This window comes from Chanos chanos, chromosome 14 (assembly GCF_902362185.1).
Source record: "Chanos chanos chromosome 14, fChaCha1.1, whole genome shotgun sequence".
NCBI lineage: Eukaryota > Metazoa > Chordata > Actinopteri > Gonorynchiformes > Chanidae > Chanos > Chanos chanos.
In genome coordinates, this window is record NC_044508.1 from 19,551,798 (window position 1) to 19,569,577 (window position 17,780).

General features: G+C 43.8%; 2 protein-coding genes across 5 annotated transcripts in view; both read left to right on the forward strand.

The window, feature by feature from the left end:
• Positions 1-3,953, forward strand: part of hsd17b7 (hydroxysteroid (17-beta) dehydrogenase 7) — a 7,985-nt gene extending 4,032 nt beyond the window's left edge. The window contains exons 5-9 of the mRNA XM_030791541.1: positions 408-602; positions 1,462-1,566; positions 2,370-2,426; positions 2,929-3,027; positions 3,352-3,953. Coding sequence (XP_030647401.1) covers positions 408-602; positions 1,462-1,566; positions 2,370-2,426; positions 2,929-3,027; positions 3,352-3,459 — 564 coding nt within the window. The 3' untranslated portion in view covers positions 3,460-3,953. The remainder of the gene's footprint in view (positions 1-407; positions 603-1,461; positions 1,567-2,369; positions 2,427-2,928; positions 3,028-3,351) is intronic.
• A 3,303-nt stretch (positions 3,954-7,256) lies between these two features.
• Positions 7,257-14,637, forward strand: serbp1a (SERPINE1 mRNA binding protein 1a). Of its 4 annotated transcripts, none has more exons than XM_030791056.1 (9): positions 7,257-7,595; positions 9,336-9,519; positions 10,013-10,153; positions 10,286-10,357; positions 10,753-10,827; positions 12,516-12,687; positions 13,016-13,072; positions 13,547-13,732; positions 14,324-14,637. In XM_030791056.1, exons 1-9 carry the CDS (start codon positions 7,340-7,342, stop codon positions 14,381-14,383), a joined length of 1,203 nt encoding a protein of 400 aa, XP_030646916.1. In that variant the 5' UTR covers positions 7,257-7,339; the 3' UTR covers positions 14,384-14,637. The 4 variants fall into 4 exon arrangements, with proteins under 4 accessions (XP_030646916.1, XP_030646917.1, XP_030646918.1 ...); XM_030791057.1 differs by having other exon boundaries at positions 10,289-10,357; XM_030791058.1 differs by lacking the exon at positions 13,016-13,072 and having other exon boundaries at positions 10,708-10,827.
• The last annotated feature ends 3,143 nt before the right edge of the window (positions 14,638-17,780 follow it).

Here is a 17,780-nt window from a genome sequence, read left to right on the forward strand (position 1 = left end):
GTCCAATGAGAAAATATACAAAGGGCGACAAAAAAAAGATTTGTGACAAAGGATAATGCAGTCTTTACCTAAGTGCCAAAAATCAATTGATTTTCACTAAGCTTCACATTTCCTTATGGCTCCCGCCCAAGACAAGATCTCATTTAAGGTCCTCTCACATTTCTTCTATCACTACATAAAACAAAAATAACAACAACAACAAAATGACTAAATGCCACCTGACCAGTCAGTTTCCTCTAAACCACACACACACACACACACATACACACACTGCCTCCACAAATTAGTATGTTTTGTCAGGTCTTCCCAGGCATGTCTGTTTCTGAGGGGAAGCTGCTGATTGGCTCTGCTTGGTCAGGTGATTGTTATCACTCACTCTCTCTGGCCTGTGGGTGTTTGTCCCATAGGTGAGAGAGCTGGAGCCCTTGCTGTGCCAGGCTGGCCGTTCCTCTCAGGTCATCTGGACGTCGTCCAGTAACGCCCGCCGTTCTGCCTTTAGTCTGGACGACATTCAGCACAGAGAGGGCAGAGAACCCTACAGCTCCTCTAAATATGCCTCTGACCTACTCAGCCTGGCCCTTAACCGACACCACAACAAACAGGCAAGTTTACACCCAGACCACAGAGATTATACCACCTCAGTGTCCACCCGCGACACAGATTACAGATTACAGAGTGCCGACCTTACACCTGGGCTACAAGGAATACAGGCAGGATGATTCATAGCTGTACAACCAGAGATTATGGTCCTAAGAGATTCTGGTACTAAACTGACACTACAGCAGGGAGAGATGTAGTGTTTAAACTTGGCCTGTATTACAGCTTTGTCTCCTCCTTTAAGGTACCAGTCTGTGACATGTTTTTAAATTACCAGTCTGTGACATGTTTTTAAGTTACTAGTCTGTGACATGTTTTTAAGTTACCAGTCTGTGACATGTTATTAGGTTACCAGTCTGTGACATGTTTTTAAGTTACCAGTCTGTGACATGTTTTTAAGTTACTAGTCTGTGACATGTTTTTAAGTTACAGTCTGTGACATTAAGGTACCAGTCTGTGACATTAAGGTACCAGTCTGCATTATTACAGATACATTATGTTCACTCTTTAGAGTGAACTCTGTGCGATCTGTATGTTTTCTTACGGAAATGGATGTGTATAATAGCTATATCGATAATCAATGTGTCATGTCTCTGTAAGAATGTATTGTTGTTTGATTCCCACATAGTTTGTAGTGTTGCCTCATTTGGCATGTGATATTAGGTAGCTGCTATGTACACGTAGGTGCACTTACACAGTCATAACAAAAATAATGGTACTGTTATGACATGTGTATAGAGACTAGAGACAATACTCCATATAGAACTACTCTACATAACAGTGCCTGGTGCAGCCTGTGGATAATTCATGTGGGTTTCAGATGTTTTCTGAACCACTGTGTGTATGTTTTGCTGTGTTTGTCAGGGGTTGTATTCATCTGTGATTTGTCCAGGCCTTGTGATGACTAACCTGACCTATGGCATCCTGCCCTCATTCTTCTGGTCTCTCATTATGCCCATAATGTGGTTGGTAAGTTTACACTATCACCACAGTACCACTTACACACCTTTTCTACTCTACTGACACTCTACTCACTCCGTTCACTCTACTGACTGTGTGTGTGTGTGTGTGTGTGTGTGTGTGTGTGTGTGTGTGCATGTGTGTGTGTGTGTGTGTCTGTGTCTGTGTCTGTCTGTCTGTGTGTGTATGTGTGTGTGTGTGTCTGTCTGTCTGCGTCTGTGTGTCTGTGTGTGTGTGTGTGTGTGTGTGTGTGTGTGTGCATAATGTGGTTGGTAAGTTTACACTATCACCACAGTACCACTTACACGCCTTTTCTACTCTGTATTTGAATACAGAGTACATGTTAGAATATACACTCTGTGTCTGTGTGTGTGTGTGTGTGTGTGTGTGTGTGTGCATAATGTGGTTGGTAAGTTTACACTATCACCACAGTACCACTTACACGCCTTTTCTACTCTGTATTTGAATACAGAGTACATGTTAGAATATACACTCTGTGTCTGTGTGTGTGTGTGTGTGTGTGTGTGTGTGTGGGCGTGCATGTGTACATATATGCATATAAGACGCTAATCTGTGTGACTGTGTGTTGGTAGGTGTGTGTGTGGCTGTGTGTATGTATGTGTGTGGCTGTGTATGTGTGGCTGTGTGTGTGTGTGTGTGTGTGTGTGTGTGTGTATGTGTGTGGCTGTGTGTGTGGGCGTGCATGTGTACATACATGTATAAAAGATACTTATCTGTGTGACTGTGTGTTGGTAGGTGTGTCTTTGACACTCTGTTTCTGAGCTTTCTTCCTGTGTGTGTTATTTACACAGATAAGAATTTTCACCAACACTTTCACCCTCACACCTTATAATGGAGCAGAGGCTTTGGTATGTAAACAAGCCAAATGGCATTGTCTTCCACTCTCTCTCCCTCTCTCTCTCTCTCTCTCTCTCTCTCTCTTCTTCTCTCTCTCTCTCTCTCCCTCTCTCTCTCTCTTCTTCTCTCTCTCTCTCTCTCTCTCTCTCTCTTCTTCTCTCTCTCTCTCTCTCTCTCTCTCTACTCTCTCTCTCTTCTTCTCTCTCTCTCTTTCTCTCTCTCTCTTCTTCTTCTCTCCCTCTCTCTTATGTTTTTCAATGTTATTTATAACTTTCTGCTTATGTGGAACACCTTACTGGACATTATAAGTTATATCTAATATAAATTAAACTTTGTATATTTAAATCAGTCCACAATGTCATGTCACATTATAACACTCCTTTATTTCATATAGTCTCTATGTCTTACACATCAGTAGTAAGGGCCAGTTTGGGTCATTTTTGGACATTGTTGTCTAGTTGAAATAAGGACTCAGTCAGTGGTTTTCGCCTGTTGTTTTGTTCTCTCGTGCAGTTCTGGCTGTTTATGCAGAAACCCGAGTCGCTGGATCCAATGGTCAAATACCACAGTTTAACCTCTGGCCTGGGGAACAATTATACAGCAGCCCGCAAGGTCAGAGCCGAAATCCCACACCTGATCGATCAGCCTTTTCTCCAGCACTCTCCACCTGACTCAGGCCCTTTTTGACGCCAAACACCCTCCATGCCCAAAGTCATTTCACTCATCCACCACATTACAGTCTGCTCTGATTAATGTGTCTTTCTACAGAAAGTGTGGTCCATCTGCACCGGTGATAGCTGGTCATTAATTCTTGATCATTTGCTTGTCCTAGAATGTCATTTTTTTCTGTTCAATACAACTATCCAATAGCAGTTTTGACAGGACATCATATTTGTCATTGACTATCTCTGTCTGTTTTCTTGTCGTTCTTCTCAGATGGACATTGATGAAAACACAGCAGAATCCCTGTATGAGCAACTGTTAGAGCTTGAAGACAGAGTGAGAAAGAGACTGAAAGAGGAAGACTCTGGTATCAAAGCGTAAGACCAGCTCAATGGACATGACTTTTGAGGACCAGCTTGTGTCTGAAAACTATCAGAGGGCTTCCAGAAAACACACACACACACACATTATGAAAATGCCTAAGATCAAAACAAAAGTGCTGCTGGACTTTATCGTGTTATATACGGAAATGAGACTGCACAGTCGGCCCTTGGTGGTTTAGGGGCGCGGGACCCCCACAAAAGTGGAAAAACGGCGAATATCTCTAGGCCCCCGCTAACCCTTCACCTGTTAACACTGCTGACCATATCTGACAAACAAAGAAAGTAAAACAAAACACTGTATTGCATTTATGATTTACTAAACTTTTTTTTTAGTTTTCTTTACATGTTCTAGTCTAGTTTTCTGCAGTAGGCCGCAAAACTCCTCAAAAAAAAAAAATCCCATTTAATTATTGATGGCAAATTTGCAAATAATCAAACCTGCAAAAGTTAAAGCCGCGAAAGTCGAGGTTTGACTGTCTCTCTCTCTCTCTCTCTCTCTCTCTCTCTCTCTCTCTATCTCTATATATATATATATACATAATTCAAGGGATTGTGCCTACATAAAGTTAAGCTAAAGAATGTGATGTTGAAACTATCTGTTCTTAAGGAAGCCCTATGATTAATATTTTGTCTGTTTACAAACAATGAATTTTAAATAGCAACCGCTTATGCTAACCACGTTCAACCCAGCAATACAGTTCCGCTACTCTGGGTCAGTTATGTTATCTGTGGCCTTTCAAACAAATTTTGACTAGTAATTAAGCCAGTCCAACCGCCCGTGAAATCATTTTCCAGACAGATTTGTTGGACTGAAAAGCATTTCATCTTCATATGGTGAAGTAAATTTAAAATCCCAGCCAACAGCAGAAACCAGTCCTGTGTTCTGCTTTGCTCTTGTCATGCCTCACCAGTTAAAGCACTGTACTTTGGCTCCATAAGGCTGTTGAGACTGTGGTGATGTCACTCGGCTGTGAAAGAGACAGACCACATCAGATAAAGAGTGCTCAATGGTGAGAGACTCAAAGTTTGCAGTATCAGCATCTGTCCCTGTCTGGGAGCATGTTGCTCTGTGTATGGCCTGGTTTCTAGCTTAAAAACGGGGCTGCACAGGCCTCATTAAACCGGAAAGTTAATTACTATGACTTGTCCTCCTCTTCCAGAACTGAAAAACAGAGACGAAAATGGTCGTTGTTTCAGCAACTACCTCTGTTGGAGTCGATGAAGTACATTTGTCCTCTGTGTGTTATTTCTCAATGTTTGTTTCCTTTTTTGTTTACACTATCATACTATATTCTGTGATTATTTTGAATATACTCACAAGGGATGTTGCAGCATCTGCTTGACTTCATTGTATCACGAATAAAAAGTTGTTTTTCATGCTTTGATTTATGCCGAGACCACGTAAAACAGATACTTTTGTACACCTCAAAGTGATAGTTTACTTATCCATAACAAAGAGTGCTTGTACTGCTGTTTTCGGAATACTTTATTAAGTTGTCTCATAAAGCGACCTTGACATGGGGAAAACAATCTGCAGTTATATCATGTTTCTGTATGATGTGACTGCACAGATGCGGCTGAGCCCGACTTGACAAGGCTTTGATGAACTTGCGGAGTTTGACGGCCCTTTTTGGATGCTGTTAGGAGGGCGCAAGCATGTATTATACTTCTGAGGTTGGCTTCACCTGCAATGACAGAAAATGTCTCTTATCTTGGACATGTTTCCTTCATTAGAGTTGGGGTTTTTTAGGTTTATTCAAGGAAATGTTTTCACCTAAACTTTATAAAGGCCCAAACTAATTTAGTGTGCCTTAGGTTTGATAAATGGAGCAAATTGGAAAATGCTAATTCAGATAGACTGTCAGCCTCACCAAACATAACGGTCTACAGCTAATCAAGCAAATCTCGGTTTGTCAATGACGTTGTAAACATGCAAACCTCAATCATAAGATAAAAAATCACGAGCAGTTCACTTACCTGTGCCAACCAGGGAACGTGCCTCCGGTGCACTACGCAACACGTTTTTTTTTCATAAGCACCTCGGTGATGATCCAACACATCTATTGTATGATTTAATCCACATTGTAAGACGAGTTAACGTAGCATATGTATGTTCGATGCTCTCTCAACACTGGACTGGCAGAATCTTGCGTGTCGGTGAAATTTGGTGTGTGCGCTATCCAATCCTTGGTTCGTTGCAGTTCTCCAGAGAACGAGTCCATTTGCTCCAAATCAACTTCATCAGCTTTTATAGGTTGGGACTCGTATTCTGTGGTTACTTCTCCATCAATCCCACTAAGTTTGGGGTTTGAAAATGCCCAAACCATTCCACAAAAGTAAACGAAAAACGTCGACATCACCAAAAACATTAATGCGTAGGATTCAATCATTGCCTCTGTAACAGCGCTGGGCATCTTCGTTTGTGGCTGATTTTATTTAGTATGAAAACTCACACGCACCTCCACACGCAAAAAAAGGACGTTTAAATCCTATAAGTGATCTTCACGCGGAGACATTAAGTTTGACAGCACTCGTTCTGCCTCATGCCACTCTGATTTCACTGCCTGCCTCACGAGCGCAGCATTGGCATTTTCGATATTGACTTATTTAATTATTAAGAGTAACTTTGTCCACTTGTATGAGCTGTGTTGTTTTCTATCCCTTTGCCAAATTTGCTCAGGACGTAACTACGTTCACCTCCTTTTCAATTTTTTTTACATCCCTGAAGTCGCTAGAAATTAAGAGATTGACATGGTGCTTGACACAATGGGCTCCACCCAAAAACATTGGATGTACAGCATTTAAATTCGTGAAGTAGTAAGAAGAGTATAGTATTGTTTAATGTAATCTGAGCTAACAGCATATCGGTTAATTGCTTACGGATAATCAACACTGATGGCTGATAAACGATAGTAAATGTTAGGCATTACAGTCTACGGATCAAACCTTCAAACCTTATGTTTATCCCCCTAAATGAGCTGGCATATATATACATAAACACACACACAGTGTCTGTTATAAAAGAGATATCAACTACAATACAACCTCATCTGAACTGCACCCTGTAAAACTTCTGTTTGAAAGTGTGACACCGTTTTCATGTACTAAGCTATTTCATATACGGGATGGCCACAAAGCTTCAGTCTAGTCTGTCACGAACACCTGCTCCTCCAGAATAGTCACTGACCTTTTTCCCCTCTCACCTTGGGGTGAATTTCACAGTGCCTCGCTTGTGAATCTTTAGTGTACGGACAAAAGAGGCAAGGGACCAGTTATCGATTAATTGCATTTAAAACATGATATAGTTATTAATATTTATTTGTCACAGATCATTATAAATTAATGTAGTAACATAGTAATAATGTTTCGTTTATGTCATGGTGAAAAGAAAATTTTCAAGATGTCACGTTTTCTTGAATGTATGAAAAAGAAATACAAGACAAGAAAAAGTACGCATACTCTATTACTGTGGGATATGATACAGCATGTACTCTGACACAGGTCATGTGCCGGAAAAGGGGAACAAAAAATAGACTACGTTAATTTAATAAAAATATATGCTAAAACAATTTTAGATATGCTTTAGATTCGGTGCCGCAGCAAATCGTGCCTGTCTTTGACAATACCAGACAAGTGTGCTATGTTCTTGTATTGTAGGGTCTCGTAGTTTTGACTGCACGAGTCACCATAAATGTCTAACCGCTTTAGCAATTTGTAAGACTACATATCCCACAGGCCACCGCGGTAGAAGTCCCGTATGTCTATCACGCCGGAAGAGAAGCGAAAGTCTTTTCCAGCCATCTTGTGGCAACTATCGGCGATCTGTTCGCACCAAGCCTCGTAGAATCGGAGGTGAATCCTGCTGAAGGGGCGCCATCATGCCCGGTCATCTGCAAGAAGGTTTCGGCTGTGTCGTAACCAATCGGTTCGACCAGCTATTTGATGATGAAGAAGACCCATTTGAGGTTTTAAAGCAGGCAGAAACTAAGAAGAAGGACGCGGCCGTTCCTGCTGCCGCCAAGACTGCTGCTCAGGCTGCAAAGCAACCTAAAAAGGAGTCACAGAAAGACAGGAAAAACCCCCTTCCCGAGAAGAAGGAAGAAACACAGGTGCCTGTGCCGCTGAAGAAAGATGGTATGTATATTTCCCCTGCATTTCGTTATGTGATAGCGTTTAGTTAGTCCAGACTAGTTGGGGGTGGCAAGTTAGGCGCCTGCACAGAGGCGCAGCTAACCCCCATGAGGTCATGCAACAGTCTTTTGTGCGTTCGATACATGTGATTCTTCGATAGCGCAGAAATTGGAGCGGGTTGCTCTATGTCGTTCAGTTACCCCATTTCCACACGTTTTCAAACGACACACACAACCTGTTGCCACAGTTCGAGCACTTGTCCTAGGGCCTGCTCTGTGTGGGGACTAAGCGTGCTTAGTAATCTAGCTAGCTAAATCCTCGATGGTGTAAGTTTTAAGTTCGACTCTTAACTGCGGTTTACGCATTATTGATAAATGGTTTACATTGGTCGATGAAGCAAACACTGCTGTGTATTCACAACGTGTGAAACTCTCATCATTGTTCTCAAACATTGAGTTTGAGGTGTTAATTTGCCGACCCGACAGTTAGCGCCCGAGCGACGAGATCGTCGCTGTTACACAGGTTCAAACCTCGTGGTTGAAGTAAGGCACAGTCGAGCGTCACTAAGTCCCACAGTTTTTTGGGTTAATGTGAACTTGTTGTGTTTTTTATTCCCCCTTTCTTTTTTCTTTGTTTACAGATTAAAAGATTAAAGATAAAAGGCGCTGCCTAGCTGACTTAAAGTTGCTATATTTGTTCTGCCTGTGAGGTTAATTATCTTCATTTCGAAAGCACATGCTTTTCAGCAATCACACGGCACTTAGAGATTTCTACCAACGGATCAAGGACCAACATTAAGGAATGTCTCAGTGGATTTAGTTGGGCATTTTTTTCCTGCTGTGCTACTTTAGACGTTCAAATTTAGCGAGGTAAGAGAAAGCTAGACAGCTGCATTTTAGGATGGGTCTGTCAGCTGCCGAGGCGAATGGCGAGGTGCGGGCAAATGTCTATTTTGGTAGGTGGAGGGAGGGATCGACCAATCGGATGAGCGTCTCGATTCGAAGAGCGTGAGATCGTCCTAGTCCAACTCTATCAGTTGATTTTTAATAAGACTCTTCTTTCATCCTTAGTGAAAGGGGTTTTTGGGGGGGGGGGGGGGGGGGGTGTAATGTTAAATCTATAGGACCAGTTTACTGAACTTTGATGATTTCCAGCAAGACACTGAAATATTAAAATTCATATAGTTTTCACGTGTAGTTTGGCATGTGAAGTTTTTACCAACTCAACTGTGCATTTTAAAACCTGATTTTTAAAATCCAGTTTAAGATTTGATTTCATGCTTTTTTGATGAGCCAGGCTGAGTGTGTGGGGGTTTTCATCTCACCCAGCCAGCTCTTTGCCTAAATGCCCTGAAGCTCTCTCCTTCAACCAAATATCAAAGTTGAATAGTTCACACTAGATTGAGCATCATTCAACCCATTGGAGATCCTAATCTGTGTCTGGGGGGTGGGGGGTGCGTATTTAACGCTGAAATTTGACAAAGCCAAAGTAGTTCACTGACCTTTAAGGTCTAGTATTTTACTGAAGTTGGCACGCAAGGGTCGATGCATCGATTTAAAATATCATTTTAGGGCCTTTGCGTTGCAGCTCTTTTCACTGAGTGCTAAAGACCTGATTGGCTCTGTTTTACATAACCACTGGAAATCTCTAGACCTGTCCGTCCCATTGTAAACTGTGTGGTAGGCCAGGATTGTGTGTGTCGGCAGTTTGGCTGATCTCTGTGTGTGTGTGTGTGTGTTTCAGGTATGAGGAAGATGGGACGCAGGGGGGAGCAGCAGGGCCAGGCCAGCTCCCAGGCTCAGGGTGGACAGGGGGAGGGACGCCCCCCTGCAGACAGGCGGCCCGACAGGAGACCACCGCGCGAACGGCGCTTCGACAAACCCGCTGACGAGAAGCCTGCCGAGGGTGGAGAGTTCTCTGTGGAGAGGTGAGTGTGTTCAGACACTACCCCCCCACCCACCCCCCCTCCCCATTCCGCCCCCCAGAATCAGGCAGGGCTCTCAATGCGTTAAGCACTGTAAACGTTTGAGCATTAATACAGAACAATTGTGGTATTCACCTTATTGGTGAGGTCAGAGAAAAGTTTGATATATCTGGATGAGTATGTACCAGTCTTTGGACATGCTGTTAGACATGTGTGAAGGATTTATACTGTCGATTTAAACTTGGCATCAGAAAAAGGTCATGACCTCTGGCCATGGCGAAGTCTTGATAAAAGAGGAGTAACCACGACGATGGCTTTCCAGCTGTCCCAGTGAGCCTGCTGAGTGTGGTGGCATCTCTGTCACTGTGCTGTTCAGTGTCTCAGTGAATGTGCCCCTCTCAGCACACTGCCTTGGCCATGCAGTCTGGAGCTACACGGTGTGTTCTTGGGCCTGAGTTTCTAACTGTCTTCTCTGTGTGTGTGTGTGTGTGTGTAGGTCGGTCGGTGAGAAGCCGTTCCGTGGGCGTGGTGGTGGCAGAGGAGGCCGCGGTGGGCGGGGCAGAGGAATGGGCAGGAGTGATGGATTTGACTCCCGCGGAAAACGGGAATTTGACAGACATAGTGGCAGCGACCGATCGTAAGTCATTCGTCACGAGCGCCTTTGCCTTGCGTGCGTGCGTGTGTGTGTGTGCGCGTGCCTGGGTGTGTTCGTCTGAGAAATGGTGTTGGTTTGTCTGGGGGAAAAAATAAACGAGAGTTTTTGCTTCAGCAGCCTGAAAGCAGAGGAAAAACGTGGAGGGAGTGGATCTCATAACTGGGGCACGGTCAAGGATGAGCTGAGGTCAGTGCTTCACCCCTCTGCTTCTCCAAAATCATCTCCCTCACTGGCCACCAACCTACATCCACATATTAATGACTCATGTTATTGGAAAGAAGTTTGTACATTGCTAAAAATATTTTTAGACTGATAACATCTCCTTAATTGTTAGTTTGGTGTGTGAAGTAACAAAATGGTTGATTATGTATTGGAGAAGCCTCTAGGTTTGTGTTGAGTTTATGTGACAAGTCTGTAAAGCTTAATGATGAGTATATTCACTGGTCTGTGTTTGAAATGCTGACTTGACTGAAAGCCACTCAGCATGACCAGCTGACACTTGAGCTCCATTTGTTCCTGAACACATCCAGTTTCAGGACATCTTCATTCTCTGTCTCTTTGCTTCCCCCACCCTCCCACAGCGAGTTGGACCAGTCAAATGTCACCGAGGAGACGCCCGAGGGAGAGGAGCACCCCCCTGCTGACTCTGAGAACAAGTGTGTAAAAGCAACTGCTCCTTCACTGCTGAGTCACTCCTCATTGCACTGTTTGCTCTGCTCCACACCTTTCATATCACCTCCTCTATAGTCTCCTCACTACACACTCTACTCCATATACCTCATCTCACCTCCTGTATAATCTCCTCACCACACACTCTGCTCCACACCCTTCATCTCACCTCCTCTATAATCTCTACAATACACACACTACTCCATACACCTCATCTCACCTCCACTATAATGTCCTCACTACACACTCTACTCCACACACCTTTCATCTCACCTCCTCTATAGTCTCCTCATGCACACTCTACTCCATACACCTCATCTCACCTCCTCTATAATCTCCTCACTACACACTCTACTTCTCACACCTTTCATCTCACCTCCTCTATAGTCTCCTCACTGCACACTCTACTCCATACACCTCATCTCACCTCCTCTATAATCTCCTCACTACACACTCTACTCCACACACCTTTCATCTCACCTCCTCTATAGTCTCCTCACTGCACACTCTACTCCATACACCTCATCTCACCTCCTCTATAATCTCCTCACTACACACTCTGCTCCATACACCTCATCTCACCTCCAGTGTCATTATCCTGAACACTCTCTAACATAACATCACAGCTGTGCTCTGGTTTACGGCATCGTTATTTCTGTTAATACCAGTGGTCATGGTCATTGTAGGGTGTTTCTCAATGTGTTCTCACCTGACAGCCTCCTCCATTTCCCAAGTTTAATTACAGTACTTAAGAAAACAAGAACAGAGAACATTTAAATTACCCACTTGTGCCAAGCCCCAAATACTGAGAATGAGTCAAGAGTGAATTGGAAGGTCCATTGCGGTGGAGAAGCGGGCCAGTCAGGTTCATTTTAGTTCTTATTTTAGTCAAATAATGGGCCTAGATCTGCCTCTCAATAAAACTCAGGCAAGAAACCAGGAATACAGTCGTGAAATCTCTGGTCATTTGGTATAGGCAATATGTAATATGAGTCATATAAATCACTGGTCATTTGGTATAGGCAATATAGCTCTCATATTACATATAAATCACTGGTCATTTGGTATAGGCAATGTCTAATATGAGAGTTAGTTCCCACTTCAGAGGGCTCTCAAAACCTCCTGTGGAAACCGCACTAAATCAGCACTGACCAACCTTGAAACTTGGATTTTTTTCCTTTCTTTATTGTTTAGCTTTATTGTTGACAACACCCGTCCTTAAATATCACATCAGCTGTCTTTATGAAACCTTACCCATGATGCCCTTTGCCCGTCATCCAAAGAAAAACATTTTTTGTAGGGTCTGATGAGTGGACCAGAGACTGCACTGTAACATTTATATGCTCCATGTCTAACATTTACAGGAGCTATAGTTTTATTTAATGCTAATAAATGTATGTTTACATTTATTAATGAAACCAGCTGGGCCTGGAGTATTGCGTAAAAGTAAGTTCACAGCGCATCCCAAACTCGTATAGGCTCCGCCTCTGTTCTCATGTCCCTGTCAGTTTGTTCTTTTTGCCTTCGGCAAAAATGTTCATCCCAGGAACGCAGGTGCATTCTTTTCTTCTCCACCTTGAGAAACACTCACAGCCTGAGCCGGAGAGGTGCACTCACACAAGGTAGGCGTTCGTAGAGACTATGAGACGTGAATTCTGTGTGTGTTGTGTGTTAGGGAGAATGAGGTCGAGGAGGTGAAGGAGGAAGGCCCTAAGGAGATGACCCTGGACGAGTGGAAGGCCCAGCAGAATAAAGAGAGAGCCAAGGTGGAGTTCAACATCCGCAGACCCAACGAGGGAGAGGACTGGAATAAAGGATACGTCCTGCACAAGTCCAAGACTGAGAACGTGAGTCACCTCAGCCGCGCTTCACACTCACATTCGTTCAACATTTACGGGTCCTTTCTCTCAGTGGAATACATTTTAACCACCTGCTGCTTACTGATATGAAAAACTAGCTTCTTATAGCGTGGCCAACCTTTAAAGGTGCACTTTATTTCCTGTCTGAAGTGTACTGGTTCTCCAATGTTACATTTTAAATAGGTTTGATAAAAGTTGGAAACATTATTGAAAGCACTGTCAGGTACCCGCCGTAGACCAGAGTGTCAGGTTTTGGGGCTGGGGTTTGTTTTTAGCGTAATACCAACCCTGGTATTTCTGCTTTAAAACCACACAGAAGCCTGCAGGCCTAAATGAGGGTGACATCGACACTGAAACAGCCAGCTGCCAGAAGGTGCCTAGTATACCTGCTCTCTCTCTCTCTGTCTCTCACACATACACACACACATGCAGTCCCGTCTCACACACATGGACTCCACCTGTGTTTTCCCTTCATCCCCAGTAATCTCTTAGATTTCATGTTATTCTGTCCAGTTTGTGCAGATAGGAGATATCTGTGTAGAATGCCACCAGTATAAGCCCCCTCTGTAATCTGGTGTGGTCCCTGTAAAAGTACAGGCCGTCGGCCCTCTCCCTCTGTAGCTGCAGAGATGATGAGTTGATAGGCGTGTTGGAGAACCTTACCACGTGGGAGCGACTGCTTTTTGTCGCCGCACAGCTCTGAAGACCGTCCCTCTGCCCGACTGGGAATAAGTGTGTGGAGATCTGGGGCATTCTTGATCTGACTGTTAGTATTTGAAGTCAGAGTCACACCGCTTTGCCGTGGTGTCGTAGATGTTGATCCACGTTTCCTCATTCTTCTTCTCAGACTCCAACCGATGACTCTGCCGGGGAGCACCACTTCCGTAAGCCGGCCAATGACATCACCACCCAGCTGGAGATTAACTTCGGGGACCTCGGGCGACCCGGGCGTGGCCGTGGGGGTCCCAGAGGCGGCAGGGGTGGGCGGGGTGGCGGAGCCACTAGGCCACCCCGTGAGCGTAGGCCTGACAAGGTAAATCAGTAACTCTTTCGGTTTTGTCAGACCGCTGACGGTGGGAGGGGCTAAAGACAGCATGGTGGAAAGGTGAAGTTAGTCCCTCCTCCACTAGATGGCGCAGTTACACTGCTGGAGAACACCAGGCTCAGTGGCTTGAATCCTTGAAGATGTGATAGTAGTCTAGAGTAGTACAGTAGATTGATAAATTGTCCAAATTGGATTAAAGGGGGGGAAAAAAGTCAGAGTCCATAGTCACCATCCTCTCTATTAGAGACACCTGCCTTGGACCTGCAGTCACATGCCACTTTATGAGGTAGAGCTGCCTTATAGGTTCACTCTACAGGTGCATGATTACAGACTGTAGGCTGTCTGTTACCTTACAGGATCTGTCAGCCACCCTCTACCCTGTTCATGACTGGTCCGTTTCTAACCACAGCGTGGCTGTTCTCCACATGCTGTTCAGGGTGAACCAAAGTGATCCATCCAGCAGTGGCCCTGTGGTCATAAAACTGACCGTCCATGACTGATCAGAGCATGGCCGACACACCGTGCGTTTTTCCACTCTGATGACTCATGAGTTTTCTTCTCTCTCCTCTTCCCCCACAGCAAAGTGGAGGCTCTGTGCCCAACGTGGACGACCCAGAGGCCTTCCCGGCTTTGGCCTGAGCTAGCCAATCAGGAGCCCCGCGCACTCCTCCACGAGGCTTGCATGCTTCCGAAACCTTCAGCGGATGAATTGACAGAGCACCGCCCCAACCCCATGGTGCTCAATCCCCAGGACTGAGTTTTACCAGTTTTAAAAGAAAAAGAAAAATCGGAAAAAAAAAAAACGAAAAGAAAGGACTTCTTGCTACTTCTGAAGCAGATTATTGGTAGAGGTTTTGTATGTAGAAATAAAGGTAGCAGGGATGTTTTCATACTGTGTTTTGTTTTTTCAGAGGTTATGCATTCTTCATAAATACATCTTTTTTGTACTGCTGCTTGAAAATATGCATTTCCAAATCTAGGTGTGAAGAGCTTGTTTGTAAAGGTTGTGGTGCCCCCATGGCTTGCTTTACTCTTACATATTAATGCCTCAAACCAAGCTTTGTAGGGAACACACACACAAGCTTTAGAAGCTCAACTGTTTGGCGTATTTCTTTACTTTTTCTCTCTCTTTTTTTTTTTCCTTTTTTTTTTTTTTAAATCTTCCTCCCCCCTGAAAATGTTACTGCATTGTTAACTGAGAATTTGAGAACACTTTCTTTTTTTTTTTCCCCACCCAGTGTTGAGCTGTGCTTTCACTCAGCTGAGGAGGGCAGTGTTTTGCTTTCAGAAATCTATGCATCTCTTGTGAGATGAGATTATTTAAAATGTGTATTTCAATGCCAAAATGAGTAGGAACCCTTTATCAGATTGCAGAACTAATGTTTCCTATGAGATTTAGACGCCCCAAATGTGACACCCCTCTCCCCACAAAGCCTGTTGTAGAGCCAGTGTGAGTCAGTGTGAACTGTAAATCAGTGAGAATCTCTTTGACAGTGTTGCTACAGGCTCTGTTCAGAGCGTAAACTCTCCACTTGCTCTGAGCGACAAAAAACCGGGTCTCAAAACCATGTTTACACAGTGCGTTCCTGTTTACTGTGAACCACATGGACATCCTCTAATCAACAAGTTTTGATGAAGTTAGCTTTTTTTTTGTTTTTCTTTTTCCTGCCCTGTTGGTTTTTACAACGGCACTACTGCATAATTTTTCTGAAAGAAGTACTGGTTGTTCATTGAGGAATAACCCGTTGCTATGACGAAGTGTGAATTCTAACCCTGCTATTACTATAGACCTCTGTCCATAATTAAAGATGGTCGGTTCACCTCGGCTCACGGTGTCAAGTTGTAAGGTCTTCATGTTGGTTTCAGTCCCTGTCATTTTAGTTTATGCCACACTATGAATAATCCTCCTAGGTAACTGGAAAAGTCACCTGTCAAGTTTTGGTTGATAGTTGACCACACAAGTTCAGACTTCATCCTCAGATCAGAGTGGTTTCCAGGTACCATGTCAGCTGTATTTCCCGGTCCTGGTGTGGGAAGGACAGTGGCAAGTGAATTTCTTCCTGCTGTATAGCACCTTTACCTTCCACATGAATAGTCACTGAGACCCTGTGTTAGCCAGAGCAGGGCTGTGGCCATGCAGACACAGGACTAGACAACACTGAGTCGCGGGTTTTCACTCTAACTCTCCTCAGATACACCACACGCAGAGGAAGAACCCTGCACAAGAGCAGAATGAGTTTGGTTCGAGTAGAGTTGGGAGAATACCATAGCACAGTCAGTTTGGTTTGAAGTAGAGTTAGAACAGAACAGGATTAGAGTCAGTTTGGTTTGAAGTAGAATTAGAACAGGATTAGTTTTAGTTTGAAATGGAATTAGAACAGAACAGGATTAGAGTCAGTTTGGTTCGAGTAGGGACAGTACAGGCTTAGTTTGGTTCGAGTAGAGTTGGTACAGGATTAGAGTCAGTTTGGTTTGAGTAGATTTGGGACAGTAGAGGATTAGAGTCAGTTTGGTTTGAGTAGAGTTGGGACAGCACCAGAGCAGAGTAAGTTTGGTTTGAGTAGAGTTGGGACAGTAGAGGATTATTCAGTTTTGTTTGGGTAGATTTGGGACAGTAGGGGATTAGAGTCGGTTTTGTTTGGGTAGATTTGGGACAGTAGGGGATTAGAGTCGGTTTTGTTTGGGTAGATTTGGGACAGTACGGGATTAGAGTCGATTTTGTTTGGGTAGATTTGGGACAGTACCGGATTAGAGTCGGTTTTGTTTGGGTAGATTTGGGACAGTACGGGATTAGAGTCGGTTTTGTTTGGGTAGATTTGGGACAGTACGGATTAGACTCGGTTTTGTTTGGGTAGATTTGGGACAGTACGGGATGAGAGTCGGTTTTGTTTGGGTAGATTTGGGACAGTACGGGATTAGAGTCGGTTTTGTTTGGGTAGATTTGGGACAGTACCGGATTAGAGTCGGTTTTGTTTGGGTAGATTTGGGACAGTAGGGGATTAGAGTCGGTTTTGTTTGGGTAGATTTGGGACAGTAGGGGATTAGAGTTGGTTTTGTTTGGGTAGATTTGGGACAATAGGGGATTAGAGTCGGTTTTGTTTGGGTAGATTTGGGACAGTACGGGATTAGAGTCGGTTTTGTTTGGGTAGATTTGGGACAGTACCGGAGCAGATTAATAAGGTTTGAAAGTTCCAGCCCATTTTACTGTTCTGCCCCTGCACCTACACACCTCAGTGCATCAAAGCCTTCATGTGGAGTCAGATAAGTCTGCATTGAGGTTAAAGATAAAACAATATTTGGTATTTACCCCTGACGTGGAAAAAGCCTTTTATCAACTGTTAACATCTCTCCTTTCAATCTGTCCCAAACACATGGATTACCAGTGGTCTGAACTGGGTATGGAGCCCCATTACCTCATTATCTGTGGTCTTCTGCTCAGTATCTTTTTTTTCTGGTAAACTCTGGTGGCGTAAAACTTTATTATCAGACATTGTATCCTGTCTGTCTACCCGCCCCCCTCCCCTCAGAGATCAAAATGAGGTCATTTATCTAAACTGATCTGACTGTTGAAAAGTGTAGAGTTGTTTTGAAATACTCTGAGTTTGGCTGAAGTATACCAGTAATTAGTTGTGTCATCTGATGATCTTTTGAGTGTGAGAAATTAACTGACAAAAACTGTTCCCTTGCTGACTGTCCTGCAATCACTGAAAGTACAGGAAATGCTTGCATTCACCCTGTAAGGCTACCCACTCACGCAGCTGCCAGTTTATCTGTCCAGTTTCCAAAGAAATGTGACTCACAAACTTTTCTGCAATAATGCAGTTTTAAAAATCTATAGAATTCTCGGTATAACTGGATGAAACTTGTTTTCCAGCGAAAGATGCGCAGTTAAACCCAGCGTCAGAAATAGATTTTTATTAATACTAGGATCCAGCCTACATTGTTTATATAACAATGCAGCTCTTGCTCAGATGGTTTCAGTGGATCGAGTTCTGTGACCATGTCATCATGTGAATGGTGCATTGTGGGTTATTGA

Bases quoted from the DNA above. Each gene is read 5' to 3' on its own strand.
- serbp1a (XM_030791056.1), top strand. From the start codon at position 7,340: ATGCCCGGTCATCTGCAAGAAGGTTTCGGCTGTGTCGTAACCAATCGG. The intron at 7,596-9,335 runs GTATGTATATTT...TGTGTGTTTCAG, and splicing joins TGTGCCGCTGAAGAAAGATG to GTATGAGGAAGATGGGACGC. The intron at 10,358-10,752 runs GTCAGTGCTTCA...ACCCTCCCACAG, and splicing joins ACGGTCAAGGATGAGCTGAG to CGAGTTGGACCAGTCAAATG.